The sequence below is a fragment of the Neofelis nebulosa genome, chromosome 16, assembly GCF_028018385.1.
Source record: "Neofelis nebulosa isolate mNeoNeb1 chromosome 16, mNeoNeb1.pri, whole genome shotgun sequence".
NCBI lineage: Eukaryota > Metazoa > Chordata > Mammalia > Carnivora > Felidae > Neofelis > Neofelis nebulosa.
The window spans coordinates 16748926-16770959 of NC_080797.1; the positions used below are offsets into that span (position 1 = coordinate 16748926).

A 22034-nucleotide genomic window follows, 5' to 3' on the forward strand; every position below is an offset into this window, starting at 1 on the left:
CCTTCCCCACCGGAAGGAGTCAGCGCAGGCGGAAAGGCCCGTGGCTCAAAATCCACAACAGCGCACGGGAGGGTCTAACAACCCGTCACACAGCCCACAGGACCACGAGAAACGCCACCAGGGCCCCTAGAGGCGAGAGCAGTTGCACACACACATACGCACGCACGCACACACGCGTGCCGTGTGCATCCGCTGACTCGGGCCCCGTCGTGCGTGTTTTCTGCTCCCCGCTGTTGTCACCGTAAATGCGCCACACCTGGAGGGGCAGACCCGGCGGGCTGGCCCGTGTTGCGGAGGGGCGGGCGGGGGGAGCAAAACAAATGCCGCCAAGGGGCCTCCACCACCGGGAGGTGGACGCGCGCTCAGCCTCCTCGCTGGCGCCCGTTCCCCCACGGTCGAGACGCCTGTGTGTGCGCAGAGATCGCGGGGCTCCTGGCGCTGACCGGAGAACACGTTTTCTTCCCGGTTCATCGGGCTCTCTAACCGCCGGACGGCCTTGGCGGCAGGCAGAGTGTAACTTCCCTAACTGGTCCCAAACCGCGGAAGATTCAGGCCGTCTCCGTTCTGCCAGCTCCCCGACGGCTGCGGCCCCCGACGGGTGTCTAAACACGTACACTTGTTGCAACGTCAACCTAGAGGAAACAGGAAGGAAACCGAGGGCGGGGATGGCCGGCTGTACTCCCGGCCGACGGTCCAAATTGCTGGTCGGTTCTATTTTGAACTAACCCATTCGACAGTCTTCCTGCAGGGAGTTCAGTCTGTTACGCTTAATGACGTCACTGTCGCTTTTTAAAATACTGGTTTCGGGGCGCCCGGGTGGCTCAGTCGGTCAAGCGGCCGACTTCGGCTCAGGTCACGATCTCGCGGTCCGTGAGTTCGAGCCCCGCGTCGGGCTCTGTGCTGACGGCTCAGAGCCTGGAGCCTGCTTCGGATTCTGTCTCCCTCTCTCTCTCTCTGCCCCTCCCCTGCTCATGCTCTGTCTCTCTCTCTCAAAAAAATAAATGTTAAAATTAAAAAAAAAAAAAAATACTGGTTTCCAGAAGGGTCTAAAGTACCTCTGTGCCCCCTCACACCCCAAACCACTTCTGGGGCCAGACTTCAGTGTTTCACTTTTTTCTTCTTCTTGAAGACCCTTCCCCACCACCACCCCCCCCCCAAAAAAAAAAACGATTCACCGTGCTCCCCGGTAATTGCCTGTGTTCCGCGGTCAGCGGCCAGCTGAGGGCCGGAGGGACAGACGCAGGGGAGGCCTGAGGCCTGCAGAGTCCACACCTGCTCCCCCTCCAGGCCCTACCAAGGCAACCCGACCTTCGACCCCGAGTTCATCCGCTCCAAGTCCACGGCCGCCGCGGGCCTGTGCTCCTGGTGCATCAACATCGTGCGCTTCTACGAGGTGTATTGTGACGTGGCCCCCAAGAGGCAGGCCCTGGAGGAGGCGAATGCCGAGCTGGCGGAGGCGCAGGAGAAGCTGTCACGGATCAAAAACAAGATTGCCGTGAGCGCGGGTCCACACCGGCACCTGCAGCCCCGGGGGACGGGGCGGGGCGGGGCGGCGGCGGGAGCACCGGAGCCAGGCGCTCACCCTGCCCATCACTACCCCACAGAGGAGGGGTGGGCGCGGCGGCCGCCGGGTACTCGGCACCACGAATAACCCCCGTAGCCGCAGGGACCAGATGCCCGCACTCCTCGCTCCTCGGGCCCAGCCGGCACGGGAGGCCCCGCTGCGCTCGCTCGCTCCCGAGGATGCTGGGACGCCCAGCACGGCCCCACTTGAGGGCCTCTCCGTCTGTTTTCCCAGGAACTCAATGCCAACCTGAGCAACCTAACGTCGGCCTTTGAAAAGGCGACAGCGGAGAAGATCAAGTGCCAGCAAGAGGCAGATGCCACCAACAGGGTGATCTTGCTGGCCAACAGGTAGCTCTCTCGGCCCCATGGGTGCCCCTCCTGTTTTCAGGTGCCCTGAAGGGCCGGGCGGCTTTTGGAGGGGGAGGAACAGCCCCAGGTGCAGGCAGCAATGTCCCCGCTTGTGCTAAGTCATGAAGACAGACCCCCTGACGGACTACTGGCCAGTGTCCCCACCTCCCGGAGCCCGGAGCCCTCCACGATGCACCCCTACGCATCCCGTGACCTCGGGCAGGGGGGGATCCCCGCATAACCCAGACCTACCCCGACCTGTGTGGGATGCGGCGTCCACAGACCCCACCCCCACCCCCACCCCAGGGCAGATCCCCCTTGCTCCCACTCTTACCGCCCGTGGTGTGGGCGCCGGCTTCCGGGGCTTCCAGAGCAGGGCTGTCCAAAGGGACTGGGGCCACACCCATCATTTTGTGTGTTCTAGTCGCCACCTTAGCAGAGGACAGAGAGGAAACGGACTTCGACAATGCATTTTACGGAACCCCAAATTTGATCATGCCAACGTGTGATCAGTTGTGATCACATGTGATCATTAAGAATGACCGGTGAGGGGCGCCTGGGTGGCGCAGTCGGTTAAGCGTCTGACTTCAGCCGGGTCACGATCTCGCGGTCCGTGAGTTCGAGCCCCGCGTCAGGCTCTGGGCTGATGGCTCGGAGCCTGGAGCCTGTTTCCGATTCTGTGTCTCCCTCTCTCTCTGCCCCTCCCCCGTTCATGCTCTGTCTCTCTCTGTCCCAAAAATAAATAAAAAATGTTAAAAAAAAAAAAAAAAAAAAAAAAAAAAAAAAAAAGAATGACCGGTGAGACCACTGATGCACGTTCGCCCCCGGGCCCTTGAAACCCACGCACACGCGTCAATTCAGACCGGCCACACGGGTGCCGCCGGCTGCCCCCGTAGACAGCAAGGCTTCAGGGCTTTGTGTTTGGATTTCCGAAAGCGACGCCCAGAGCCTGGCGCAGAGCTGCCGAAGGGGTCGGTCCTAGCGCATGGCTTCTGGTGGTATTTTCTCTGCCCCGGAGGGGGCCGGCAGCCCACTGTAGCTGTGGTCGGTGAGACACGGGGACCCCGGGAGACCCCCAGGCTGCACGGCCCTAGCCTCCAGCAGGGTGCAGACTGGACCACGCCTGCCAAAAAAATCAAAGCGTCTCCCTGGGAGGCAAGGGCCCCTCGGGTGATGCTAAGGACGGGCCTCGGTGGGCCTGCGCTAAACAAATATTTCAATGTTCTCAGGCTTGTGGGGTCACACCTAGGGTCAGGGACCAGTTCTCAGGCCGGTGGTCCGTGACACATGATGCGTCCCCTGCAGTCCCTGCTCCACGTGGGCCAGCTGCCCTCTGGATGCCACACTGGCCCGTGCTCGGCGGTGACCAGGCTGCAGCTTTATAGCGCGTGGGTGAAACATTCAAATAACGCAGCAGAGCAATGACATCAACGCAGAACTCGGTCCCCAGGTGCCTCCAGAAAGCATTAGTTTTGCTTCCCTGAAGCGGTCCTTCCCCCAAACGTCCCCCAACGCATTTCCACTGCCGAAGCTCTGAGCCAAGGAAGGATAGGAAACGCCCAAGCCTCACGGCATTAGAGGCGGAGGCCGCCTTCCGGTCTTTCCCTTGGCCCCCGCTGACCTCGTGTTTCCATTCAGGCTGGTAGGGGGATTGGCATCGGAAAACATCCGCTGGGCTGAGTCGGTGAAGAACTTCAAAAGCCAGGGGGTCACCCTGTGCGGGGACGTCCTGCTGATTTCCGCCTTCGTCTCCTACATGGGCTACTTCACCAAGAAATACCGCAACGAGCTGATGGAGAGATTTTGGATCCCTTATATCAATAAGTTAAAGGTAAGAGGTTGGGTTGCGTTCGTGGCTCAGGAAACTTGGGGAGGCCCCTGGCAGGGCAGACCCAGCCAAATGCCACACTCACGGACGCTCTGGCCATTGCGGGTTTCAACTGTGGCCCAGAGACTCCTGGGTGACTCAGCTGGTTGAGCATCCGACTCTTGATTTCAGCCGCAGGTCATGATCCCAGGGTCGTGGGACTGAGCCCCCCGTGTCAGGCTCTGCCACGAGCGTGGAGCCTGCCCGGGACTCTCTCTCTCTCGCTCTCTGCCCCTGCCGGCTTACTCACACGTGCACCTGCTGGTGCCCTCGCTCTAAAGTAAATAAATTGTGGCCCAGCGTGCTGCTGCCCTTCTTGGCGGGTTCCCAGGGGGTCTGTCAGCCGCTTGGCTGTCTTCCAGACGACACGGCTCGTCCGTGGTCTAACCACAGACCTACCGTGTCACTTGGAGAGCCGTTTCCCGCGGGGCAGTAAGGCCACATCACCTCTTCTGAGAACTAGTGCTCCCCCCTGGCAGGTCCCCATCCCGATCACGGAAGGTCTGGACCCCTTGAGCCTACTGACCGATGACGCGGACGTGGCCACTTGGAACAACCAAGGTCTCCCCAGTGACCGCATGTCCACTGAGAATGCCACCATCCTGTGCAACACAGAGCGCTGGCCCCTCATCGTGGACGCCCAGCTGCAAGGAATCAAGTGGATCAAAAACAAATACGGCCGCGAACTGAAAGCCATCCGCCTGGGACAGAAGAGGTGCGCGATGGCGGCAGGCAGGAGCCGGAGGGGCGGGGGCAGGGGCGGGCTCTAAGCGTAGCCACAGGCCGCTGGGCCCCTGTGTGGGGAAAGTCACCTGGGGTGTTTTGTCCTTGTTAAACGGATGGATGATCTTGAAATACAGATGCTGGCCTGCAGGTGGATTTGTTTTCCCACATTTGGCCTTGGGGAACAGCGGCGAGAGTGAAGAACCAAACTCGGGGCTCTCCTCTCTTCCCCCCAGTACCCGCCGCAGCTGCGGGCAGGAAGCGTTCGCCTGGGCTCCAGCCCGGGCTGCGTCCCACCCGGCCGTGTGCTGGCCGAGAGGCTTCCGGCTGGTCATTTTCTCATTTCTTATCTCTAGCGGGGCTGGCTTCCTTGCTACAGACGGTCACTAAGGCCACCCCGTGCGCCTTCCTGGAGCACTGGGGACATGGAGCCACACACAGAAGTGAGAACAGAGCTGTGCTCCCATAGGCCCGGAGGGGAGCGCCCCTCGGGGAAGGCGGGTCGCAGAGGGGATGCACTGCCGGCCCCTCGGCCGCTCGTCTTTAGGTGCCTTCTTGCTCTGACAGCTGTCCCTGGGGCACCCAGCGGTGCCGTCACTGAGCCCCCCGCATTAAATGCCCCCATGTCGTCCCGCAGCTACCTGGACATCATCGAGCAAGCCATTTCCGAAGGGCACACCTTGCTCATCGAGAACATTGGCGAAACCGTGGACCCCGTGCTGGACCCGCTGCTGGGCAGGAATACCATTAAAAAGGGAAAGTGAGTTCCGGGTTCCATCCGTGCCGACGCCCTCAGTGGCCAGGTGCGGCCTCTGCGTGGAGAAAGCGTGGGGAATCCTGCCTTCCTGGTGGGCAGCCGGGTCAACAAAGTGCCGGTCCCCAGGGAGAGACTGGCAGGTGCAGGACAGCATCCCGGCCAAGAACACGGACACCAACACCTGCCGGAGACCCCCTGCCAGCAGCGGTCCTCGGTGGCCACACTTCTTCCATTTTTACTCATCATACAAACCATGAGCCTGCAGTAGCTTTTTTTTTTTTTTTTTTTTTTTTAATTCAGGTGAAATCTACCCGGCATAAAATTAGCCATTTTATTTTTATTTTATATTTATTTATTTTATTTTACTCTATTTTATTTTTTTAATCTTTATCTTTGAGAGCGAGAGAGATGGAGTGCCAGTGGGGCAGGAACAGGGAGAGGGAGACACAGAATCCGAAGCAGGCTCCGGGCTCTGAGATGTCAGCACAGAGCCCGACGCGGGGCTCGAACCCACGGACCGTGAGATCGTGACCTGAGCCAAAGCCAGATGCTTATCTGACTGAACCACCCAGGCGCCCCCCGCATTAGCCATTTTAAAGTGAACGATTCAGTGGCACTGAGTGCGTTCACAGTGTTTTGCAAGCATCACCCCTGTCTGGTTCCAGAACACTTGCGTCCCTCCAGATGGAGACCCCGTACTCACGAAGCGGTCACTCCCTATTCCCCCCACCGGCCAGGCCCTGGTGCCCACCACTGTGCCCTCCAGCTCCGTGGATTTCACATAAAGGGAGTCCTGCGGCGTGGCTCTTTTGGGTCTGGCCGCTTTCCCTGAGCTGTGTCTTTAAGGCTCGTCTGTTCAGTAGTGTGTCAGGACCTCATCGTTCTTACTGCCCAGTAACCGTCCGCAGTGTGGCTGTGCCTCATTCGGTTCCTCCATTCACTGGTTGATGCAATGAGCTGGTATTACTTTTCTTTTTTTTTTTTTTTTTAATTTTTTTTTTTAATGTTTTTTATTTATTTTTGGGACAGAGAGAGACAGAGCATGAACGGGGGAGGGGCAGAGAGAGAGGGAGACACAGAATCGGAAACAGGCTCCAGGCTCCGAGCCGTCAGCCCAGAGCCTGACGCGGGGCTCGAACTCACGGACCGCGAGATCGTGACCTGGCTGAAGTCGGATGCTCAACCGACTGCGCCACCCAGGCGCCCCTTACTTTTCTAATATAAAAAAATATTAGGGGTGCCTGGGTGGCTCAGTCGGTGTTTCTCTCTCTCTCTCTCAAAAATAAACATTAAAAAAATTTTAATTAAGTCAACTTTGAAAATGTAAACGTCAAAGGTGTTAGGGGCCACCCTTCAATGCAGGGGTGCGTGCAGAAGCCCAGAACAGAGGTAACAAACAAATATGCTGATGTCCTAGCCTCTGAAAAGAGCTTGGTATGAGTGGTGATACCCGAGAGTTGAAGTTAGAAGCCTCCAAAGCAGTGAGCTCAACCAGAAAGGAGGGGAACAGAGAGAAGAGGTCCCCCCACAGTGGATCAGCAGACCAGGTTCTGGCCCTGGCTGTTCTCAGACTCCCCTCACCCCCGGGGGAGCTTCCAGAACGTAATGATGTTCTGAATTGGGACGTCAGCGTCCTTCTGGTGTTCGTGGCTCTGGGGTGGGGCCCAGGGAGAGTAGTTCTGGGCCAGCTCCCGGGTGAGTACAAAGTGTCACTAGAGTTGACCAAGCCCCGCGATCCCCGCTATAAAGATCGGCACAAACCAGCCAGAGAGAGAGCAGGTGCACCTTCTAGAAGGTCCTGACCACAGGCCAGAGAGAAAGACTGGAACAAGCAGAGACACAGCCCTTTCCTGGTGACCCGAGGAGGGTTGGTGGTGGCAGTGGGGCCCGGGGCAAGGGGGCCGCCAGGCTGCTATGGGAGGTGGTCTCTGTGGGTGATACCACAGCTCTAACCTGCCTCCCCTAACGGCCAGGTTCATTAAGATTGGCGACAAGGAGGTGGAGTATCACCCCAAGTTCCGCCTCATCCTGCACACCAAGTACTTCAACCCGCACTACAAGCCCGAGGTGCAAGCCCAGTGCACCCTCATCAACTTCCTGGTCACCAGGGACGGGCTCGAGGACCAACTCCTGGCTGCCGTGGTGGCCAAGGAGCGCCCGGATCTCGAGCAGCTGAAGGTACCGGGGCCTGACGTCAGCCCCACGTGGCTCGGGGCGGGCTGTTCAGTCACAGCGAGGTTCCCTGACCCAGCAGCGGCCGCCCCAAAGCATCCCAGCCTGTCGCACCGATGGCATTAGGTGCACCAGAACGAGCCGCTCTTCCTCCCCGGCGGCCTCCCAAACCGAATTCCAGACCAGACGACTAATTCACTGACGGCAGAGGAGCCTCAGCGGTGCCCAGACGGCCCCATGCGCCAAACCGCTGCCCCACCAGCATGGCCTTTGCGGCCGGCCCCTGTGCGTGGTCAGAGCGGGCTCAGAGCGGTCCCAGGCCCTGCTCCCTGGCCACACACGGCTGCCCAGGACAGGCTCAGGCTTCTCCCGTCCGTGCTGGGGCCTCAGCTGAGCGGTGGGGGCAGCGCCGGCCGTTGCCTGAGCCCGCCCCCCAGCCCCGCGGTCTTTCCCTCCTGCAGGCCAACCTCACCAAGTCTCAAAATGAATTCAAGATTGTTCTGAAAGAGCTGGAAGATTCCCTGCTGGCCCGTCTGTCGGCGGCGTCGGGGAACTTCCTGGGGGACACAGCCTTAGTGGAGAATCTGGAGACCACCAAGCACACAGCCAGTGAGATCGAGGAGAAGGTGAGCGCGCACGGCCGCCTCCGTGGGGGGCCGCCTCCCCCGGTCACTGAAAAGAGAAGCCACAGTCCCATGCGTGCCCCGGGGCCCAAGGCAGGGAGCAGCATGCCAGCTGCCGGCCGAGGGTCCCCCCAGGCAGGGGACAGACCCACTGCCCTCTGGTGCTATCCACCTGCTCGTCCCACTCGAGCCCCATTTTTTTTTTGAGGTACAAGAGGCAAAAATCACAGAGGCTAAAATCAACGAGGCCAGAGAGAACTACCGGCCAGCTGCAGAGAGGGCGTCCCTGCTGTACTTCATCCTCAACGACCTCAACAAGATCAACCCCATCTATCAGTTCTCACTCAAGGTGTGGCTGCGGCCAGGCTCCGGGGCGGGGGGCCTGGAGTCCACAGAACCCCCAGCCGTCAGGACAGTCGGGGTCCAGGCTGCAGACAGGGGTGGGAAGAGGGAGCCGGGGCACGGGATCTGTTCCAGGCCGGCACCCCGGGGAGGGGCTCCTCTCCCGGTGCCCCAGACCCCCACCCGCCGTGGAAATAAACTGGAGCCCCCACAGGAAGCATGGGGTGGCCTCCAGCCCCATGAGCCTGTATGCACCCCTTCCCCAGGCCTTCAACATGGTGTTCGAGAAAGCCATCCAGAAGACCGCCCCGGCCGAGGAGGTCAAGCAGCGAGTGATCAACCTGACGGATGAGATCACCTACTCTGTCTACATGTACACGGCCCGCGGGCTCTTCGAACGGGACAAACTCATCTTCCTGGCCCAGGTGGCCTTCCAGGCAAGTCTGGCCTCCCTTCTCGAAGTGTGGTCCGCAACGCAGATTCCCGGGTGATGGCGTTCGTTGGAGTCATCGAACGATGCTGGGGGACCTGCTTGGGGTTCTGTTGACACGGGGCCCGGTTGTAAGGTGGCAACCACTGGAGGGGAGGTCCGTTAAACAGAATTCTACAAAGACCCATCACTCTCACCGCATTTACGTTAATGCCGAGCGAGCAGTCCTGCGCCAGCGGGCGGATAACCACCGTGGACGCCGAACGCTATCTCTTAAGGAAGTAAAGATACTGACGGATAAATAGTTCTCCTGTTCATACAGACAGACCCGCTGAAATTGACCAAACAGCCATTAAATTGTTCCATTAAATCGATCAAACAGCCCCTCTACCCTCTGGTTCACGGTCTCATGGGTGTGGCAGAAAACACGAATTTCTAGATAGCTTCTGGAAGTTTGCTTCCCTTCCAAACTCAAACTACAAGTCAGGGTCCAGGTCGAAGAGGTTTTCCTTCACCTGCATGAGTTCCTGAGCGGCAGGCCCGGCGTGCGCTTTCTCCCCGCCGAGGGGGCAGCAGGATACTTGATGCGCGCCCTAAATTTCCAAAGGAGTTTCTCTTCTGACCAAGAGACAGAAAGAAAAAGAGAGAGAGGGTCTGACTCGGGTGAAACTCTGCTCCGTGGCGTCGGAGAGGAGCTGCGCGGGCGTCCGTCCGTGGCGCTGCAGTGACCGCGGCCCCACCTCCCCGGCCAGATGGACGGAGTGGGCCGAGCCACCTCTCAAGGGCCGAGACCCGGCCTGCTGGGCGCCCACAGAGCTGGTGGGCACGCGTGACAAGGCGACACGGACTAGGACCCAGAAAATTCCCCGTCCCGAAACGTATGTGTATACGTACCGGAGATGTACGTGTCCCAAAGAACTGACTTGTATACGAACACAGCAGCTCTGCTGATAATCGCCACGAGGTGGATGTGGCCCAAACGTCCATCAGAGGATGAGTGGATAAACCACACGTGGTCTCTCCACACGACGACGGAACATCATTTGGCTACAACGTGGGTGAACCTGGAGGACAGAGTGAGAGAAGCTGACGGGAGCGGGCCACATCTGCAGAATTCCACTGCACGGGCAGATCCACACAGAGCATAGACCCTGGGGTCACCAGTGGCCCCGGCTGTGGGGGGGGGGGGGGGGTGGGTGCTGTGCACAGGGTCAGGGGTTCCCTTTGAGAAGAAGAGAAAGCTCTGCTTCTAGATAGAGGTGATACGATTTTACGAAAATTTTACGCCTTAATAGGGGTAAGGCGGTACATTTTGTGTCCTGTGTGTTTTACCACAATTTAAAAAATCAACAAGTCAAGGTGAAAAGAAAGTCTTGGCCGGACCCAGAGGGCAGGACGGGCCAGGGGTGTGAGCTCCTCGGCCTGCCCTGGGTCTGTCTGTACGTCCGCCACCGAGGTCCCAGGTGCTCCTGCCAGGGGCTGGCGGCCGCCCTGGCCTGCTGTGGGGTGACGTCTGAGCGGCCCCCCTGTCCCCCCAGGTCTTGTCCATGAAGAAAGAGCTGAACCCAGCAGAGCTGGATTTCCTCCTGCGGTTCCCTTTCAAGGCCGGGGTCCTGTCGCCGGTGGACTTCCTGCAGCACCAGGGATGGGGCGGCATCAAGGTGGGCTGCGGGCCCCAGCACTGCGTCCCCTCTCTGCCGCCCAGCCCCTGGGGCTCACGCTGGGGACGTTTACAAGGCGGACATCATTCAGCGAAACGGGGCGGGGAGCGGACCCCGGAGGAGGGGCCGGGGTGCAGAGGGCTACCTGCCGGCTCGCAGGAAACTCTACTTTCCTGTCTGAACCCGGTGGTCCTTACGACCCGCACACAGCCCTGCCTGCACCCCGCAGGCTGAGCCACGGGCGGGGCGGCCCCTCCACCACCAACCCCTACCTCCCGTTCTGGCTGAGTGCAAAGGGCCAAGGAAGCTCCTCCGATTCCGGGCACACGCACTCAGGGGCCCCGGGGGTCTCCGTTCCCCTGCGGTGGGAGCGGCCCCAGTCCCACAGGCCTCTGGGGGGAGGAGGCCGGCCCCGGGTCATGCGCTCCGTGGTTCTATCCGGGGCCCACAGTGGAGCCAGCGGCTCCTTTCAGGGCCGAGCCAGGCGGCCCACCCTCCGCCAGCCCCCGGGGAGCTGAAAGGCCATCTGCCCCCAGGCCCTGTCGGAGATGGATGAGTTCAAGAACCTGGACGGCGACATCGAAGGGTCCGCCAAGCGGTGGAAGAAGCTGGTGGAGTCAGAAGCCCCGGAGAAGGAGATCTTCCCCAAGGAGTGGAAGAACAAAACTGCGCTGCAAAAGCTGTGCGTGCTGAGATGCCTGCGGCCGGACCGCATGACCTACGCCGTCAGGTGGGCGTGGCGCCCGGGGTGGGGGAGGAGCTGCCTGTGGCCCCACCCTGTGGGGGGGTGGGAGGGACGGGGACCCCGCCCACTGGCGCTCCGCCCCCTCCTCCTGCCAGCCTGAGGCACAAGTGATGGGGAAACAGGACACCCCACCTGAGCCGTCAAGATTCTTCAAAGTGTGGGCGTTAATGGCTCTGGGGCCACACAGAGTCCTTTTAAGATGCAGTGGGAACAGTGGCACAGCCATCAGCACCCCAGGACTTTGATGCCCTCACTGGCTAAACTGAAGCTCAATCTTTTCCTCAGTTTTGGCTCCTTTGCAGAGAGAACTGTTCCAATTTCGTGAATAATTTATCTGCCCCCGAAACATCTGCACGATTGGAAAACTAATCACCATGGCCTTTCGGCAAGCCATCCCGTTCACGCCCCTGCTGGGACTGTCCTCTCGCAGAAAGGCTCCAGGAGCCACAACGTCACAGAACACCTGCACCGATCCCCCACGGGTGACTCCTGAGATGTCCCATCCACCCTCCCCTGGAGCGGAGAGGACTTCCCTCCTGCCCACCAGGGCGACCGGGGAGGATGGAGATGCCACCAGAAGGAGGGAGGACAGAGCAGACAAGGAACCAAGCTCAGTGTCTGTTCTCCGACATGACACATTATGGTGTCTTTGCCTTTTGTTTGTCCTAGCAGAGCCCAAAAGCAGCCAGATTCCCCAAACGGTGCCTGCGTCCCTAACAGAACTCCCCTCCAACCAAAGCAGCGGCCGGACTCTGCCACTGGCTGTTCACAGACATTTCTGTTTTGCTGTTTGCTGGGGGCTCACGGGCAGGGCAGGAAGGGGCCAGACAGAAACAAGAAATCCCCGTCACGTGCTGGAAGAAGTTGGAACAAAGTCCGGGAAAGGTCAGGGTGAAGGACGCACACCCGGCCAGCACAGCGGGCACACGGCCCCCTGGGGGAGCTGGACATATTCGGGCGTCCCCGCTGGCTGCCTCCAGAGCACTGTGGTGAGTCACCACCTGCGCCCACTCTCCAACATGGCACGATACGGTGTCACGAAGGAAGGAACTCGGACCCCATGAGCGTCTGCACCTTGCAGGGGCCTGGGCGGCCCCAAACACCAGGTGAACCCAAATCCCGCTGTGACGTTTCTGCAGTGTCCCTGGGTCTAGAGAAGCAGTGCAGCTTAAAAGCAAGGGAATTCAAATCCACAGCGAAAAACAGCAGCACTCATCGAGGGCATACTGTGTGCCAGGCACCATTCAAAGCATGAGCTCACTCGGGGGGGCCCCCCCCGTGGCCCGAGGCTCACTGGCCCAGAGAGGGCGGCACCTGGGGGTGGGGGTGCCGGCAAACATCGCTCCCAACAAAGGCCCTGGTTTGCAGCAGTTTCTGTGATGTGGCTTCTCCACTGTGGCTGTCGCGGCTGGGAGCGGGCTCCCGCAATCCTCTGCCAAGGACTCGGCACCCAGAGTGGCGGAGCCCATCAGGAACCAGTGTGCGCCGTTCATCGTTAATTCACCAGCAGAGGATGACCACGTGGCCTGGCCACATCATTAGTAACCGTGATTTAGTGACATTCCTGCCTACGTTCCAGAAGTCCTTCCTGGACAAGGATCCTAGCATCCACATTCCCAGCCAGATCCAAAGGCCGGAATCGAGGACAACTGGACGCCTTCGGAAGGCGTGCCCCCGCCCCCCCCCCGCCCCTCCTGGCCAGGAGCCAGCGTCAGTTTGGGAAACTGCACAGAAGCCAGCGAAGGCCAGAGCAGGGGGTGAACACTGTAAAAGTGTCCCTGGAAAGTCCTGAGCCTCCGAGGTTCCCCACGGAGTCAGAGGGAAGGAGTCAGAGGGCGTGGGGTGGCCTCCAAGTGAGCAGGCCACCAAGAGGCCACCTGACGGTCCTCCAAGATGAGGACAGAGCATCCAGATGGCCGGCTGCTTGAGAGCGAGCACCTCCTCTCCCACTGTTCTTTCGGACTGACTTGCTTCTTCTAAAGACACTGAATCCTAGCATTTTAGCTCCTGTGACTCATTGAGAATACAGTAAGCTCAGCCATCGGTGATGCAGGGAGAAGGGCAGAGCGAGATCCAAAGGTCACCACAAAGAACACTAGATCTCCCATGAGAGGGGCCTCGATGGACCCCAGACTTCTGAGGGTCAAGAAAGACAGTTTGGGACTTGGAACAAAGAAGTGCTTTTGTGAAGAGAGGTATTGATGTACATTCCTTTTTTTTTTTTTTTCCCCTGTGATTTTTCTGATGAACCATGTTTTGTGGTCCTTGAAGTTCACCAAAATGGCTACGATGTGACCATCCTTCCTCCTCAACCCCTGGTCGGGGGACCGCCAGGACACAGAGCCCCATCTGTGTTCTTCTTGCCGCCCTTGCTGGAGCAGAGAACTTGACCTGACCCCTTCCTTGGGGGCACAGAGGGCTCGAAGGACCCAGGGGCCTCCTGGCACCGGGGCGTGCTCACCTGCGATGTCCTGGGTTGTGGCCCCACTGGGGCTTGTGTCCCCACCCCACCCCCAGGTGACCTGGGAGCCTCTGAAAATGGGCCGTGTGACATGGCCTCACCTGCTCGCATGCAGGCCTCTCCAGGGAAGTGTGCCCTGCAGGGCCGGGCAGAGACAGGGGGTGCCAGCACCTGCTCCCCCTCCACACCCTCTCCCTGCAACGAGGAAAGCCCCCGCAAGGACTGCCTTCCGGCCAGGGACATCCTATGCCTTAGAAAGCCTACTAAGAAATGGCCCTTCCCCCTGGGGTCACAGCCCACCCTGTCCCCCTCTGCCTTCGGGGCCGACCAGTGCGTCTCCCTCAGGAACTTCGTGGAAGAGAAGATGGGCAGCAAATTTGTGGAGGGCCGGAGCGTTGAGTTTTCCAAGTCCTACGAGGAGAGCAGCCCCTCCACGCCGATATTCTTCATCCTTTCCCCAGGCGTCGACCCCCTGAAAGATGTGGAAGCCCTGGGTGAGTGTGGCCGGCTGGGGGCGGGGGGGGGGGGGTGGTCACAGAAGGGGGCGGCCACCTCATTGGTTGTCAGCAAATGCCCATCAAAACCGCGGTGAGGTCTCATAGCTTCTGTCAAAGACCCAGAAAGTGACGGGCATCAGAGGGACACAGAGAAACAGGAGCCCTCGGCGTGGCTGGCGGGCCGTGAGAAGGCTCAGCCGCCGTGGAGCGCGGGCCGATGCTTCGTCAGCGGTTGTACGCGCAATCGCCACGTGACCCAGGGATTCCACGGCCGGGACGCGCCCCGAGCGTGAAAACAGGTGTCCGAGCAGGTACTTCGTAGGGCTGTTGGCTCAGCCAAAAGGCAGATACAACCCAGCGTCCCTCAACTACTGAATGGTTAATCCCAACGTGGTAAATCCATTCAACGGGCTGGCGCTCAGCCGCAAAAAGCAATAAAGTGCCAACACGCGCAACCCGCAAGGAGCTAGAAAACACTGCACCGGTTGGAATCCAGGCCAGACACAGAGGCCCCATTTATGTGGTTCTGGTTATCTGAAACATCCGGGATAGGTAAATCCGCAGCGACAGACCGCTGATGTGGCAGCCGGCGGGGGGAGCGGGGAGCGGTGGAGGGAGAGGAAGGGGAGGGGCGGGGCATCATTCGGGGTGATGAAAACGTCCTGGAACCGGATGGATGGTTGCACAACATTGTGACTATTAAATGTCACCAGACTGTACGCTTTAAGGTGGTTCTTAAATGGGTAAATTTGACGTTCTGTGTGTTTTACCACAACACGAAACCGAGCAGGAAGCGTGTGGAATTCTCAGCTGGGTCGCAGAGCCTCAACCTTCGTCAGAGGCCCCCCATGCATTTCCTCTCCTTTAGGGAAGAAACTGGGATTCACCATAGACAATGGGAAACTGCACAACGTGTCCCTGGGGCAGGGACAAGAGGTGGTGGCCGAGAATGCTCTGGATATGGCGGCAGAGATGGGACACTGGGTCATTCTGCAGGTACGGAGGCGCCCCTCTGGTGCAGGGGCTCCCCACCCTGAGGCGGCCGCGGGGACAGGCCCGAAGCCTCGAAAGAAAGCCGGTCATAGGGTTCGCGCCCACAACCGTGGGAGGGGGCAGGCGGCTCCCAGGACGCTGGGGTTGGGCCCAAGGACCCCTAAAGAGATGCTGTTCACAAAACACCCGAGTGGCCAACAGCACCCCTCCTCCTCCTCCTCATTTGGGGGAAGCGATAGTGGCCGGGGGGCACTCTGTCCACACTGTGGGTAAACCCGGCTGGGCCCAGCAGCCTCTCCACCCCCTCTCCTGCACCTCAACCAGCACCTCTAGGCCTGCCCAGCTCCCACAGACCCCCGCGTGTGCTGACCTCAGTCTGCAGGGCCAGCCTGGTCCCACGTGGAGACCCCAGCTTCGGGCCATTCCTTTTTACCCGAACCTCTCAGGGGAGGGGTGGGGACTGTAGCGTCCGGCCTTGTGCCGGCGGGGGTGGGGGGGTGGGGGCGGCCGGGAAGGACTCACCGTGGGGCTGGGGGTCTTGAATTAACGGAGCACCAGAACGGACTCCCAGGCCTCAGCCGTGTAGCGGACATTCCCCAGCGCGCCCAGGGGAAGGGTGGACGGCGGGCACCACCCCCTGCCAGGGAAAGCGGTCGCGGCGGAGAGGGGCGCGTGGGCGCTGAGCCCCAGTCTCGGCCGCAGAACATCCACCTCGTGGCGCGGTGGCTGAGCACACTGGACAAGAAGGTGGAGCGATACAGCACGGGCAGCCACGAGGACTACCGCGTGTTCATCAGCGCCGAGCCCGCCCCCAGCCCGGAGTCCCACATCATCCCCCAGGGCATCTTGGAGAACGCCATCAAGATCACCAACGAGCCGCCCACGGGCATGCACGCCAATCTGCACAAGGCTCTGGACCTCTTCACTCAGGTGAGGCGCTTCCCTCTGGTGCGTCCCCGGCCCCCATGCAGCCCCAGCCCCTGGCCCCCACTGTGGGGGGAACTGTGGGGACGCCTCCGCACAGGTCCTCGGTGCAGCACGCCATGCCACAGCGCACACCCGCACCTTGCACCACAAAATCAACATGTTCGTGCAAAACTGAGTCGAATGTGCGTTGCGTTCAAATTACGGCTGTAAAAACCAGAAATGCATATTTTTAACCACTTTCGCGACCTCCGAGTCAGTGCAGGTAAATGCAGTGTGGGTCACCTCAGGAAGGGGCCCTGCTCCTGGCGGTTTACTCGGGGCTGCCATGCCCCCCCCACCCCCGGGCCCTCCTCTAGCTCAAGAGGCAGCAGAAGAGAACGGCCGGGCCCTCACTGGCTCTGGCTGCCGGGCTGCTCACTTCCTGCCCCCCCCCCCCCCCACCGCCACGTCCAATCCCCACGGGGCCTCCACCTGCTTCGGTGGGGCTCCTCCCTCCTCGAGAGTCCCTGCACGACCGGACCCCTTCCACAAGCCCCTAGCATATCCCCTGATCTTCTGTTCCGCACCAGAACTTTCTGGGTGCGCACACTTGATCTCCCCAGTGGGGTCTGAAACCTTTTTTAAGGAAGACAAGACACCCCACACCGTCTGATAACACCTACAGAGATCTCGTTGTGGAGCACATTGTGCCGAGAACGCACAGCGAGCCCCCGTTCCTGGAGAGTCTGGGCTAGTGTCCACATGCACACGAGGGGGAGCGCTGGCCGCCTCCGAGGACGGTCCCTCTCATTAAAGGAATCCAGAAATGTCCTGAGTTTGGGAATGTTTTATTTAGGAAGCAGTTTAATCCGACCTAAAATCAATACTTAGGTGATAGAACTGCATTTCTGAACGACAGAAGCACAAGAAATCATGCTCCCCTCCAGCCCTCGTGGACCAGGGCCTCAGGTGGCCAGTCCCTGCCCGCCCTGCCCCTCCCGCCCCCAGCAAGCTGCTGGCAGAGGCAGGACTCGGGTCCCAGCCGGGGCGCCTGTGGCCCCCCCCGCAGGACACCCTGGAGATGTGCACCAAGGAGATCGAGTTCAAGTGCATCCTATTCGCCCTGTGCTATTTCCACGCCGTGGTGGCCGAGAGGCGCAAGTTCGGGGCCCAGGGCTGGAACAGGTCGTACCCCTTCAACAATGGGGACCTCACCATCTCCATCAACGTGCTGTACAACTACCTCGAGGCCAACACCAAGGTAAGGGCGAGCCTGGTGCCCAGCGGGTTTCTCCGCCCTCCCACCCTTCCCGCCTCATGCTCAGGACGCATCACATAGAGCTCATTAGTCAAAGAAAACCTGCCCTGTGACCCCACCGGGCTGATAGGACGGTTGTTACCCAGGCCCTGGCCACCACCCCTGCAGCACCTGTCAGCTGTCTGGCAATTTTCCCACTTGTTAGCACACTGCACGGGGACAGGTATTTTTGGGGACCTGCCCAGAAATCCCTGGGCGGGAAGAGTGGATGAGGGACCTCCCCGGGGTGCAGTGTCTGGAGACAGAACCCAGGCTTAAAGGGAGAGTCAGAAAAATCCCCCCGGATAACAAGAGCACTGCTTTTGTTCTCCTGAAAACGGAAGTAAATGTGTGCAGTGATCTGCAAGGGGCCTCGGAGGACCGGGAGTGGCCGGCCGCCCCCCATTCCCGGTCCCTCTCGGAGTCTGGCTCAGAGAGCCTGGCGCTGACACGGGAGTGCTGTGACCCCCAGGAGAGGCAGACGCCTGCGTACCCCACACGCCTTGGCTCCCCCGAATCAGCAGAGACAGGACTGAGGCATGGCCCAGGGGTGGGCAGCAGCGGGGGGTGGGGGGCCAGATGGCGGGACCAGGCAGCACCCCTCCCAAAGCCCTGGGGACAAGGTCGCAAGTGAAGCCCGGCTCTGCCCCTGACCAGGCACCCGGCCTCAAGCTTTAGGGGTTAAGCAAGGGAAGAGCCCCCGGCTGGCTTAAGGGCACATCTTGGGCCGCCCACCCGTTTCCCACCCTGCCATAAAAAGCTCAAGACGCAAGCACAGCCCCGCACGCCTGCTCCCCGCAAGCAGCCTAAGACAGGGGCCATCTGTGACCACCTCTGGTGGCCTCTGAGGGCAAACAGCGCCGCTGCCCTGGCCCTGACCGCATGGGACAGCCACCGCCCGAGTCCGAGTGCAGGGTGTCGCGTGCTGGCTTAGTTCCTGGCGAAACCCAGCCCCGGGAGGCAGGAGGGGCCAGCAGTCAGCTCTCCAGGGGGAGGGCGAGGCCTTCTCCACCCGTAGGTTGGGAGGGCTAGAGTCAGAGCTGAACGCTGGCAGCCGCCTTCCAGCACTCGCGAACAAGCACATGCTGGGAACAGCCACGACGAAGGGTCAACGCCATCTCTGCACTTCGGTTAGAGAAGTCTCCTGGGGAGATGCGCGTGGGAGGAACAGTCTCGCTCGAGTTTTTTAAAGACGTTTGTTCAGACTCTTCGCCCCATCGTACGCACATACAGAAGCCAAGGTGGGTAGGAAACTGCTCGAGGACGCGTGCCCAGCGGACAGCAGTGAAGGACACAGGAACGCGCGTCCCGCCGAGCCAAGTGCACCAGGCTGGGGGTGGCGGGACCCCTCCTCTGTCGTTAGGTAACACCTGTGATGATGTCCACGTCCCACGCTTGTATCCCCCCGCCCCCGACTCCGAGCAGTCGCTCGGGAGAGGCCGGGCACCGTCTCCGACGTGCACTCCAGGACTCCCACCGGCACCGTCCCTGCTTGTTGGTCCCACGGCCCCCACCCTGCGGGGACGGACAGGAGGCAGCTCGTGGGGCCAGGGGCCTCCCAGAACAAACAGACTGTCCCCAAAGCAAACAGGCAAAACGCAGAAATACGCAGCTCAGCACATTCCCAAGATAACCGGGCAGAGCACAAATTTTCAGGCACAAAATGACAATTTAGAGCATGTGAATATTTTGAGTAAAAGGAGACCAAATCCATCAACCGTTCAATCAGCAAGCTCTTAACCGTGGCAGGAGGCAGCCGCGGACCGACCGCCAGTCCAAACTGCGGGTGGGATGTGAGCTGTACTGAGTACTCTTGGGGCAGGTGAGAGAACGGAAAACACCTCATTAATTCATCGTCCCCATGCTGGTCACTGCTGCTGGAACAGGGCTCTTACGTGGGCGCTGGCAAATCTGAAACTTTGCGTGCGGCTGCCATCTGGGGCTCCCATGCCTGGCCCCGGGCTTTCAGATCCCCCCTAACCTGGGCTACAAGGATCCCCCTCGGGCGGCGCTGTGTGTGCAAGGAACAGCGATGTGCTGGCACCTGGAAGCCGGAGCTCACCTGCTGGCTTCCCGGAGGAGGCGGCATTTGAGCTGGCTTCGGAAGTCGGGTGTCGCCTTGGTGAGTGGCGGCGGAAAGGAGCGTTCCGGGCTGAGCATAAGGTCAGACGCCCCAGGTTGGGCAGGTGAGCTCCCCTGCTGAAGCTCCCGGTGCTGCAAAGCCCCGCGGGGCACACGCAGCACGAGGAGCGACGAGCCGGGAAACTCGGCGCCAGGCAAGCCCAGCGGGACGGCAAGAAAGACCCACTGGATGGACACACTGCACAGACCGACTGGCCAACAGAAACGGCACCCGAGCGTCCACACCCCCAGTCAGCACAGAATTAAACCGCTCTGGTCAGGAGTCAAGGGTGGCTGCACGTTTCCGAGCAGGGGGTCACAAGGGTGGCCCGAGCGAGGGCACAAGTTGGGGCTGCAGGGCAGGCCTCGGAGCGGGACGTCCTGGGACACAGAGGCCAGGCTGTGGGCGGAGGGGAGCCGCTGGGCAGCCCTTGCCAGAGAAGGCGGGATCCCGCCAAGGAGGGGCGGGCCTCCGGGTGAGACACCGCCGGGGCGGGGGGCGGGAGGGGAGGCCTGGTAACCCTGCGGAGCAGCGGACAGGGCGGCGACGGGGTGACAGGAGGAGCCGGCCCTCACCTCACACTGATGGCCGACTGTCGGTTCTTACCAACCCCAATGGGGCAGGGGGTACTTCTCCTCACCGCCTCCGTCCTTCCTAAGGTGCCCTGGGACGACCTACGCTACTTGTTTGGAGAAATCATGTACGGCGGCCACATCACGGACGACTGGGACCGCCGGCTCTGCAGGACGTACCTGGCGGAGTACGTCCGGGCAGAGATGCTGGAGGGCGAGACCCTGCTGGCCCCAGGCTTTCAGATCCCCCCCAACCTGGACTACAAGGTGAGGGGGGCCCTCTCTCGGGGACACAAGCTCACCCTGTGACGCAACAGCAGCAAAGGGCAATGCTGTCTGTCCTGGCCGGCTCCGGGGGGCCAGCCTGGCGTCACAGACAGAGTATCAGCGATTGAGCAAGAAGGCCGGGACGGCTTGAAACACAGCCTCTGGGGAGGGGGCGTGGAGGCTTCGTTCATGTGGCTGGGGTGGGGGGGGTTAGAGAACCAGTGGGGTTGGTACAGAGGGCAAGGCGTGGGCGGAACATTCTGGTCAGAAATGCTTCGTCTACGGCAGACACAGGTTCCTTGGCAGCCCTGTTCACCGACCGCCCCTCTGCAGGGTTACCACGAGTACATCAATGAGAACCTGCCCCCCGAGAGTCCCTACCTGTACGGCCTGCACCCCAATGCAGAGATCGGCTTTCTGACAGTCACCTCAGAGAAACTGTTCCGCACGGTCCTGGAAATGCAGCCCAAAGAGACCGACTCAGGAGCAGGCACCGGAGTATCTCGGGAGGAGAAGGCAGGAGTCTCAACACGGCGCCCAGCGGCAGAGAAGGGGCGGGGCCCAAAACCTGGGGTCGGAAAGTGCGTCCCCAGAAAGCGGGCTGGGGCTGCGAGCCGGCTGACAGGCCCCAGTGGGACCAGTCCCTGGGCGGCCTCCCCCCCCTCATCCTCTAACGTGGCTGAACTGGCCCATGAGCGGCGAGGGGGGAGCTCACCAGTCTGGACGCATAACAGTCCCTCCCCATGAGCTCAGAAGACCACGGTGGGCTCGCCCCAGTAACACAACCCAGACAACGTAAGACCTCTCCCTGCACTCCCCCTTGCCTTCTCGTGTGCAATCGGCACGTTTACGCTGCTTAGGAAATCCTGGGCAGGTTCTAGTAATGGGCAGCTAAGTAGGGGGCTTCCCAGTAAATGGACCGAATTCTGGATTGCGAGACCCTCGATGCTGTGAGGCCTCAGGACCCTTTTCTTGGTGTGATGACTGACACCACACATCTCCCGACCGCAGTGGGGTACGTGACCCCGTGCGGGCCACTCCTGGACAGGGTGTGACCACGCGGTCCCCAGAGTCAGCCTACACGGCAGACACGGTCAGATGACCTGACATTCGGGAATGTCTGAAGGCACCAGGCTAGGGCGGTCTGCTGCCCCCGTGGCCAGAGTCCCATGGTGTTGACGATGGGACCCAAATAGTCAAAGCCTGTCGGCCAACATCCCCTCTTCTCGTCAGATGTGTGGCTGCACCTCTGTGACCCTGCTGTTCAGACACACCCCCCCCCCCCCCCAGCGCCCTTTGCTCCAGAGGTCCTAACAGTGTGCGTGCAACGCAGGCTCCCTGACCTGGACGCCGGGGGTGGGCCGGCAGGTGCGTGCAGTGACGGGGCTTGTCGGGGACTGACCTCTAGGTGAAGGCCGTGCTGGAGGAGATCCTGGAGAAGGTCCCGGAGACGTTCAACATGGCCGAGATCATGGCGAAGTCAGCCGAGAAGACCCCGTACGTGGTGGTCGCCTTCCAGGAGTGCGAGAGGATGAACATCCTTACCAACGAGATGCGCCGCTCACTGAAGGAATTGAACCTGGGGCTAAAGGTAAAACACACGGGTCAGCCGGGACCCAGGGACGCGACTTCGGAGGCAGGCTGGTGCCGCAAGCTGACTCACCTCGCGAGGCGGCTGCGGGATG

The 22034-nt window shown here is 60.7% G+C and overlaps 1 protein-coding gene and 1 long non-coding RNA gene across 11 annotated transcripts in view; one reads left to right on the forward strand and one right to left on the reverse strand.

Moving 5' to 3' along the window:
- DNAH17 (dynein axonemal heavy chain 17) overlaps positions 1-22034 on the forward strand; it is a 103275-nt gene that overhangs the window by 78622 nt on the left and 2619 nt on the right. For both annotated transcript variants that reach the window (XM_058704186.1, XM_058704185.1), the window contains 18 exons: positions 1288-1495; positions 1799-1914; positions 3553-3745; positions 4261-4496; positions 5142-5264; positions 7235-7439; positions 7895-8059; positions 8265-8405; positions 8665-8835; positions 10367-10489; positions 11026-11219; positions 14041-14189; positions 15061-15188; positions 15888-16115; positions 17161-17352; positions 20170-20349; positions 20683-20865; positions 21758-21940. In XM_058704186.1, coding sequence (XP_058560169.1) covers positions 1288-1495; positions 1799-1914; positions 3553-3745; positions 4261-4496; positions 5142-5264; positions 7235-7439; positions 7895-8059; positions 8265-8405; positions 8665-8835; positions 10367-10489; positions 11026-11219; positions 14041-14189; positions 15061-15188; positions 15888-16115; positions 17161-17352; positions 20170-20349; positions 20683-20865; positions 21758-21940 — 3118 coding nt within the window. The remainder of the gene's footprint in view (positions 1-1287; positions 1496-1798; positions 1915-3552; positions 3746-4260; positions 4497-5141; positions 5265-7234; positions 7440-7894; positions 8060-8264; positions 8406-8664; positions 8836-10366; positions 10490-11025; positions 11220-14040; positions 14190-15060; positions 15189-15887; positions 16116-17160; positions 17353-20169; positions 20350-20682; positions 20866-21757; positions 21941-22034) is intronic.
- On the reverse strand, positions 1334-21891 carry LOC131497689 (uncharacterized). 9 transcript variants are annotated; one of them, XR_009255091.1, is made up of 10 exons: positions 21752-21871; positions 20385-20917; positions 19451-20262; positions 9723-14167; positions 9344-9446; positions 8761-8938; positions 6473-8105; positions 3536-6227; positions 2249-2345; positions 1334-1468 (listed from the first exon to the last, which is right to left on the reverse strand). It is a non-coding gene; the product is annotated as an uncharacterized LOC131497689 (long non-coding RNA). The 9 variants fall into 9 exon arrangements; XR_009255088.1 differs by having other exon boundaries at positions 8761-9892; positions 14024-14167; XR_009255087.1 differs by having other exon boundaries at positions 8761-9446.